Source organism: Moesziomyces antarcticus, assembly GCF_000747765.1.
Source record: "Moesziomyces antarcticus DNA, scaffold: scaffold_v10005, strain JCM 10317, whole genome shotgun sequence".
Classification (NCBI taxonomy): Eukaryota; Fungi; Basidiomycota; class Ustilaginomycetes; order Ustilaginales; family Ustilaginaceae; genus Moesziomyces; species Moesziomyces antarcticus.
In genome coordinates, this window is record NW_014639005.1 from 366284 (window position 1) to 374748 (window position 8465).

The window sequence follows — 8465 nt, forward strand, 5'->3', positions numbered from 1 at the left end:
GGGCTGATGATGTAGCCAGAGTAGATGATACACCGCGGTGAAGCAGATGCCCCTCTTCCACGGATCCTCAAAGCAACATGTAAGGAGGACTTGGGGACGACAGAACTGCGCAGTCCAAGTGTGAGCAGCAACTGCGGAGAAGCGGCAAGCCCAATCAGCCAGCGATGCCTTCGACGGTACGGCACTCTGCCGTGAGATACCGATGGGCGACGGAGACGAGGGTGTGATAGGAGTTCGAGACCTTTTGAGGGGATGGCCTTCGGCAGGCACGGGCGTCGGGAGGCACAAGTCTAGCTCAAGCTCAAAGCTTGAGTGTAACACAAAAGAGCGGCGCGCCACGCGTGTCTGTGCACCTCTCGCAGAGAACAACACTTTGGCCCGATTTCGGTATCACTGGTGATTCAAATCGGGTCTCGCTCGTTGCTCCACTTGGGATGCGGCGCAGTTGCCCGCGTTCCGAGACCAACACTCTGGGGTGACGGGCCGTTTTTGGAAAGTGTGCCTTTTTTGGAGCTGCAGCCCTGCAGATCCAAAGTGGAAGCTCTCTCAACCGCACCCGCGACTTTCCGCCTCACCTGCCAAACATGACCCAGCCAAGCTCGTCAGCGACTCCTACCTCCGTCCGTCGCCTTCGTCGTCATCGTCGTCAGCATCCTTTGCACCCATCCATATCGACATCCATCACGTTGATCCGCAGTGAGAGCGGAGGTGCGCGTGCCACTCACCCTCATCATGGCCACCAACATGCTCCTCTCCCCCGAGGCGCTCCACTGCCTCAAGCGCAAGCAGCTCACCAATCTCTGCCGGCGATTCGGCATCAAGGCGGTCGGTAAGAACGCCGACCTCATCCAAAGGCTCCAGGAGTACGCTGCGTCCAACATTCCGTCCGACAGCCCGACAAAGGGCAATGTGGCTGTCCTCAGGCATATCAAACGCCCCAGGCAGAGCGACGCCAGCTCCGACTCGGACAGCGACAACCAGTATGACGAACAAAAGCCGACCACGGTCTATCCTCCACTCACGCCTCGGACCAGACAGAAGCGTGTTTCGGACATCGTCCAGGCCATTGAGGAGGTCAAGGCTCAGCCAGACGAGATGGACTCGGACGACGAGCTTGACGATCCAGAAGTCAAGTCGCCCTCGTGCAAAAACACCATCGCATTCCCAGTCAAGCAGCAGCAAGCACCACTGTCACCCCAGTCTACTCAGCCGCTGCGCATCATCAAGGCACTGCCCAGCTCCACCCGCCTCGCCTCTCCACTATCCACCGCCACCATTCTCGAGCTCAGCCGCCCACCCGCGGCACACGAAGCGTCCAACTCTGCAACCGCAAGCATGTATCCGGATATCAGCACGCTTCCTCTACCGGAGGGCATTTCGAGCGACTGTCTCGCCAGCTCCTCCACCCTTCCTTCCATCACTTCGCGTCAATTCTCGGCCGCAGCAGCATCGGTGCTGGCCGAGATGAATGCGCGCCTTACCGCCGCTGGTCGTTCCACCACATCGGCCTCGCTGGCTACTATGTCGAGCATGGGAAATGGTGCCTGGCAGACCCTCGCATCCTCGACATCCACGCAGGGCATGTCTCAGAGCCGATCGGGTCGCTACGAGATTCAGCACGAGCGCCAGTTCAAAAAGATGGACTCGATCGTCAACCACTACGCCGCCCGTCGCGTAGGTACTGCAGACAAGTCCGACGCCAGCGCCTCGACATCCTCCAGATCTGAGACATCCAGTAGTGTTGTCGCGGCGACCAAAAGCCTAGCAGTGGCCCGGAAGCCTCAGCGCGTGGATGCGTCCACCTCGACGCGTAGCCTTGCCGCGATGGTGCACTCTACCAGCACGCGCAAAGTTGCCAGCCAGCGCCGACCACTCCCTGTGCCACCGGCGTTGAAAGCATGCTCCAAGCCGCCTGCGGCAGCCACGACGCGGGTGGCCAATCTACCAAGCTCCCGACAAGCATCCGGCAGCGAGGCTCCGAGAACAAAGCGACTGCGGCTAGCCGTGACGGAAGACCAGGGAGCGCTGCAGAACACGGTGCTCGAGATTCCGCCCGAGAAAAAGACGGTCATGATCCGCGTCACCCGGCCCGAACGCGAGGGGATGCCGTACCAAGTCAGCGTGGCTCCGTCTACGTCAGAGGCCAAGAAGCTGGGCGAAGCGAGCGGACCCGTGCGCGCCGCATCGGTACTGCGCAAGAGCGTCATCAAGGCGACCAAGAGCACCTTCACCGGCGGCTCAGCCAAGAAGACGACCGCCTCGGCACAGGCGCAGAAGCGAGAGGCGGCGTTCACAAAGCAACAGCAACACGCGGCTGCCATGTCGAGAAGCATGAGCTCCCGCGCGAACCTCGCGCCCGCCGTCAGCCGCAGCGAGGGACTGCCGGCATCCACGAGCGTCAGAAACAAGTTCACTGGCGCACTCACCGCTCCACCGACGGCCACTCGGACCCCTGTTGCGGCGGCTTTGACGGGCTCAGGTGCATCGGTGGTGCCATCAGAAGCGAGCAAGGGGAGCGTGACTCGGCTGGGCGGAAGCATCCGCAGCAGTGTCTCGCAGGGGCTCGGACGAGCCGATGCGGCACGCCAAGCGCGGCTCAAGGAGATCAAGGCGCGCACCAAAGCTGCACTGGCTGGCTTCGGCAGTTCGCGCACCGTCGACGCGGCTGCACCCGAATCGCCGCGCAAAGGAGCCACCTTCTCACCCAGCGTCACGCGACCGACAATTGCGAGCCTCAATCGCGCCGTCACGACCACAGGCGGATCGGCGTCTCTGCCCATGCTCTCGGCCATCACTGCGCCGCTTTGTGGACTGAACGCCAACGTGGTGGAAGGGTTGCAGCGCGCAGCGACCATGCACGCGGGTGTGGGAGCACTGATGCCCTCCTTGACGCCTCGCTCATCCTCGCTGCGACACCTGCGCCGTGTGATGCGCAAACAGCAAAAGCAAGCCGAGGTGGACCACGAACGCGTGGCAGCGGCAGAGAACATCTCGCCGGGCAAGGTGGTGCCTTCGGTCATCAAACCCACGACCAGCGAGCTGCAGTACGCACCGTCCATCCGCACCGTGGCCAAAGTCCAGCCGAGTCCGGACAAGTATACCACACTGCCGCTTAAAGGCAGGACGGCAGCAAGACCAGCTGGCGCGCGCTCGGCCCTCGTCACCTCGCATGCAACCACATCCGCCCTCAACCGTATCTAGACGTAAAATTTCGACTTCCCCTCCGCCGCAGTTCCACGACCGCGGCTCCTATTTGACTCTTCTTGACTCGTCAGCAATGCAGATACCCCAGCTTCACGCTCATTCCCTCTCATTTCGCACAGGCAGGCATTCTATGGTACGATCGAGCGTAGATTAGCGTCGAAGAGTGCAAACGGAAACAGATGGAGCAAAGACATTGTCCAGAACAGTGCATTGTATTGGAGGCGATGGATTTTGGGGTTCCGCGGTGGGGAGGGGGGTGGGGCTCAACTGTGGTGGGAGATGCAGGAGCAGCGCACACGACTCCCAGCGTCACGACGCTCAAGCGAGCATGACGACGGCGGACAGGATACCTGCAGCCGCAAGCGATCCAGCCACGACCAAGCTGGACTGAAGCGACGATGCGTCCGACTTGGACGACTGCTGCGACTGCTTGGTTCCGCTGTTGGACGACGACGACGACGACGACGACGACGAGGAGCCTGACCCAGAACCGGCAGTGGAGCCAGACGAGGAGCCCGTGGCGGAGGCAGCGGCCGAACTGCCGCTCGCGGTCATGGACACGGCGAGCTGGGGGTTGTAGTGGTTGTCGGCCGCCTTGATCGAGGAGCCCGAGGGCAGACCGGTGGCGTTGATGTTGCCCGCCACATACTGGGCAAAGTTGGGGTAGGTGATGTCCTCGGGATACGGCTTGGTCTGGTTCTTGCAAGCGGTGAGCGGCACAATGTGCTTGAAGACGGCCTGGATGTTGGCGTACTGCTTCATGAACTCGTCCATGGTGTGGCCGTTGATCTCGTGCGTGAGCACAATGTTGCCCTGACCCGCCGTGGGGCCCTGGGTCTCCTTGGCGATGATGGACGCGTAGTTGGCATCGATCGAGGCGGTGGGGAGCGTGCCGAGCGGCAGGATCTTCCAGTCATCCGTGTCGTCGGTCCACAGCACGGTCTCGAGGCCGAGACCCTTGGCGATGGCACGCACGCGGTCGTCGACATCGCCAAAGGGAGGGCGCCAGCAGGTCGGGGTGACGCCGACGACGTCCTTGATGACCTTGGCGGTGTAGTAAAGCTCGGCGAAGACCTGGTCGCTGGGGAAGGCGGTCATGTACTGGTGGCTCCACGTGTGCACACAGATGTGGTGGCCGTCGACGATACCGCGCTGCGCCTCGAGCGGCCAGTCGAGCACGTTGGAGCCAATGTAGAACATGGTGGCCTTCTGCTTGTTCTTCTGCAGGAAGTCGTAGAAAGCGTTGTGCGTGCAGTTGGGGCCGTCGTCGAACGTGAGACCCCAGGTGTTGGGCTCGGGGCACTGCACCAGGTCGGCGGGAATGTTGGGGTGCTTGGGATTGTCGCAGCCGTTGAACGTCCACCAGCAGTCCGGGTCGGAGCGAGGGTAGGTCGGGGTGAAAGAGGAAAAGTCGCCGTTGACGGTACCCTTGGGGGTGATGCCCGCAGGGATGATGCCCGACGCCTGGATGCTGCTCCAGACCGCCTGCGCCTGCGAGTCACCGGGCAGGATGGTGGCATTGTCCCAGGGCTTGGGGAACTGGCTGGCGATCGCGCTGATTTCGGGGAGATTGTAGGCGGTGCACTCCTGCTTGGCGTTGGTGATGGCCGCCTGCGAGGGTTCGTCGGTGGCGCGTGCCTTGAGCGCCGCCTGGGCCGGCGAGCCGCGCTTGTAGATGAGGTTGTGGTACTCGCCGCTGTCGCGCGCACGGCGGTAGAGGTTCTGGATGTGGTGCGGGTCGGGCACGCCACGACCGATGCTGGCGATTACAGACGAGGCCAGCGACACGGCGGCCACGATGGCTGTGGAGGAAAGCTTCATGATGTCGGTCTATATCCACGTCACGGAGGGAGGGGGAGGGAAGAGGGGTAAAGAGGAGGGAAAGGAGATGAACCTCAGGTGCACAGTGCTGGCTTATAAGGATCAGAAAGCTCTGTGCTACACGCTCGCTAGGGGGCCAAAGATCTGCGTCGGAGAATCGAACGGGCATGACATTTGACAGAAGCAGCGCTACAGTAGCAGTGAGGGTGAGGAGGTGTGGGAGATGGGGACGATATGATACGACTAGGCGCAAGAGCCGTCTGCCTAGGATGAAGAGGGGCTCGAGTGCTGCTGCAAGGTGCCGCCGGCGGATGCAGCTGTGTTCGAACGCCACAAGCGGCGGCACGCGTTATGAAGCGGCGGCCTCATTGTTCCGACGACGACTGGGGAGTTCCACGGTGCATGCATTCGGCAAGGATGAAAGGGCCTTTGGGCTGCGTCGAGCTAGGAGCAAGAGCGTGCTGCGGCAGCCCCGAGCCCCGAGCCCCGAGGACGAGCGTGCATGGGCAAACGACATCTGTCGAGCAGGGTGCGAGCGGCGGCAGCACAAGCGAGCAGAGGCAAGGCACCCGACGGTTCGCCATCTGCACGCCAGCAAGTTTGCCAATGCAATCCTGCGTTTCGGGGCGCCGGATGCCAGTGCTGGCATGCAAGAACCGCGTGCTGGACGCGTCGATCAATAGGGCTCGCCGACCCGCCTGCCATCGAGCCGACGCGGAGCAGGCGTCGGAGCAGCTGCAAGCACCTGCGCGACTCTCTGACTGCCAGCTCGGCAGAAGCTTGTTTTTTCTTTCCTTCTTCTGCTTCGCCACCGGCCAGCTCGGAGACGCTCGAAAATCCAATCCGAGTCGCCGCCAGCCTGGCAACGTCGGCATCGCTGCCGAAGCCCACATCTGTGGCATGCAGATCTGCATGCCATTCTCCAGCGCTGTCGTTAATCTGACGCCAACTGAACCCAAACCTATTGTCCCGGCGCACTGCGCAAGTCCTATGCCAGCCGAGTCGACTGCTAATCGGCAGAGCCGACACAATGGATCCCTTTGTCTTGTTTCGTGATGTTGGTGGGCCCCCTGTCTAAAAGCGCGTCGTGGAAATCCGCGTCTGCATTCAAATCACAGGGCTACAAATCGCCGTCGCTTTGAAGCCCACCAACTTTGAAGCCTTTGTCAAGACCAACAGACAGCAGCTACAAATTTCGACTGGTCAGATCGTCGCTCCCCACCTTTGCCATTCCCCAAGCTCGGCATGGCCATCGGCGTCTATGCTAGCGCTGCCTGGACGCCCCCTGTCCCAAGCGGCAGTGCGGTAATGCGGCAATGCGGCTAGAGGATCGACGGCGTCATCGTGCTTGCCCTGCCTACCAGACGGACATGCCTGACACAGGAGCCGGGACCCCGCCCCACAGTCCGGCGTAGACTCTGCGTGCCACACTTGCCGTCCAGCACCCCCTATCGCTGTGCAGACCATGCCGAGCCGCATTGACATGTCGCTCGCCGGCAGCCGCCCAAAGTCGCCGACGCCCGCAATACCCGCTGTGGTGTCGGCCACGCTGATCTGCGCCTCGCGTTCTCGCCACACTGCGTCGATAGGTCATCTCGCCTTGTACTATCGGAGAACGTCGTCACTGGGCGACAGTGACATGCTTAATCGCCGAAATGTAGAAGCTGCAAAGTGCTTGCGCTCGAGATCGGGGTGCAAGGTCCCAAGATGCCGATGCTACCATGGCCTTTCGAAGGACGGCCGCTAGGCATGGCCTTCCGACGACATCTTGGGCCCTCGAACAATCCTCGGCTTCGGCTCGACAAACAATGGCGCGGTCAACTGGACGGCCTTCCCCTCTTTCTCCCCAGGGCCGGCCGAGTCCGTCTCCCGTTGCACAGCTTTCTGCCCGACACGCCAGACACGCCCGATCATCTCTGATCCAGGTAAATCTCGCCCCGATCCCTTTCATCTCGCTCGGTAAGTCCTCCTCGGTTTCGCTTTGCCGTCGACCTGTCCTTGCAGCTTTCGGGCGCCCGTACGGAGGATGAGCACCAGCAGCAGCACATACACCGTGTCTGATCGAAGCACGCTGCCACACGCAGCGGCGCTTGGCGTGAAAGACCATCGCGTGTACAACAGGTAATTTGCAAGCTGACCGCGGGCGTCCCTACAGCTGTAAGGACACAAGCCGCAACGAATCGGCCTTTCTCCGTTCAAGTTGATCCGTCGCTGACAGTTGCGCTATTCTCCTGGGACATGGTGGCGGTTCAGGTGAATCACAATGCTACATTTGGGATGCTGAAAAACGGAAGCCAACGGGGCGGAGACTGGTATTACGATTTGGGTTCACCTTGCGAGAGCGAGATGAGGATACAGCGCGAGACACGCGGTGGGCGCATTGGAAGCTACGGAGCTACGGAGCTACGACGAGCACGACGGAAAGCCTAAAACCTTGGGACCATGAACGATGTTGTTTTCGAGTTGTTCGTGTCGTCATACGATCGAGATGTTGTGCCTGAACTTGACCACCGAAGACGTTCTTGTTTGGTTGGGCAGCGAGATGCTTAGCAGCAGTCGCAGTTCTTGCAGTCCTTGGAGCACGTGCACTTCTGGCCGGCAGCCTCGCACTTGCAGTTCTTCTTGGAGCGGCAAGCGCACGAGTCGGTGCAGCCGTTGCAGGTGCAGGTACCAGGCTGGCAGGTGCACGCACCGTTGCCACCAGCAGTGTTCTGACAAGAGCAGGCCATGTTGTTGATTGGTAGAGAGAAGTTGGAGTGAGGATTGAAATTGGATGGGATGTGGTGATGGGGGATGAGGTCAAGGCAGGTCGTGGGGGTTAATATACTTTCAGCGCGCGCGGGCGGATGGGTGCAGGGGCCAGCAGCCCACGAGAGATGTGGAGAGAAAAGGCCAACACCCATACTCCCGAACCCAACTCAGCCATCAGGGAACCGCCATCGAATCACAGCGCTAGCGAGCCGGGCGAAAATCGCGCAGACCCATCTAGGTTTGGGCGACTTGGGCTTGTCACCTGTGTCGACCAAAGGCTAGCAGCGATGTCGTGTGCCTTTTCCCCTTTCGAGGCCCAACGCGTCCTACGCAGCATGGCCAGAGGGCAAAGGGGGATTTCAAAAAATGCGCGATTTTCGCCAATCCTGTCGTCCGTGACCCGAACCCCAGCCTAAACCCTTTCACCCAACCAGCCCTCACCGAGGCCCACATCGCTAATCGGCTTTGCCCGTGGCGCCAACTCGCCTCGCCCAACCGAGCCCCAATCAAGCTCAAGCCCCGCCCCCCACCCTCATCGCCCCTAAGATCACGCTGCATCTGATCGTATCACACTGCACGTGCCTCTCGCCCTTACAGTACCTCTCTCAGCACACACATTTGCGAGCCGATGGATAACGTCCCTATTTTGAGATTCCACTCGCCTGTGCAGTGCCAAGAAACAAACCCAG

The 8465-nt window shown here is 61.1% G+C and overlaps 4 protein-coding genes across 4 annotated transcripts; 2 read left to right on the plus strand and 2 right to left on the minus strand.

Moving 5' to 3' along the window:
• Window positions 1-732: 732 nt before the first annotated feature.
• On the plus strand, window positions 733-3201 carry PAN0_005c2604 (uncharacterized protein; the record flags this gene model as incomplete). The annotated part of the gene is made up of 1 exon (XM_014801845.1): window positions 733-3201. One exon carries the CDS (start codon window positions 733-735, stop codon window positions 3199-3201), a length of 2469 nt encoding a protein of 822 aa, XP_014657331.1.
• Window positions 3202-3522: 321 nt separating this feature from the next.
• On the minus strand, window positions 3523-5025 carry PAN0_005d2605 (chitin deacetylase-like manno protein MP98; the record flags this gene model as incomplete). The annotated part of the gene is made up of 1 exon (XM_014801846.1): window positions 3523-5025. The coding sequence occupies one exon, from the start codon at window positions 5023-5025 to the stop codon at window positions 3523-3525; it is 1503 nt and encodes a 500-aa protein (XP_014657332.1).
• Window positions 5026-5390: 365 nt separating this feature from the next.
• On the minus strand, window positions 5391-5918 carry PAN0_005d2606 (uncharacterized protein; the record flags this gene model as incomplete). The annotated part of the gene is made up of 1 exon (XM_014801847.1): window positions 5391-5918. One exon carries the CDS (start codon window positions 5916-5918, stop codon window positions 5391-5393), a length of 528 nt encoding a protein of 175 aa, XP_014657333.1.
• Window positions 5919-6270: 352 nt separating this feature from the next.
• PAN0_005c2607 (uncharacterized protein) lies at window positions 6271-6945 on the plus strand (the record flags this gene model as incomplete). The annotated part of the gene is made up of 3 exons (XM_014801848.1): window positions 6271-6330; window positions 6431-6627; window positions 6687-6945. The coding sequence occupies 3 exons, from the start codon at window positions 6271-6273 to the stop codon at window positions 6943-6945; spliced, it is 516 nt and encodes a 171-aa protein (XP_014657334.1).
• Between the last annotated feature and the right edge of the window lie 1520 nt (window positions 6946-8465).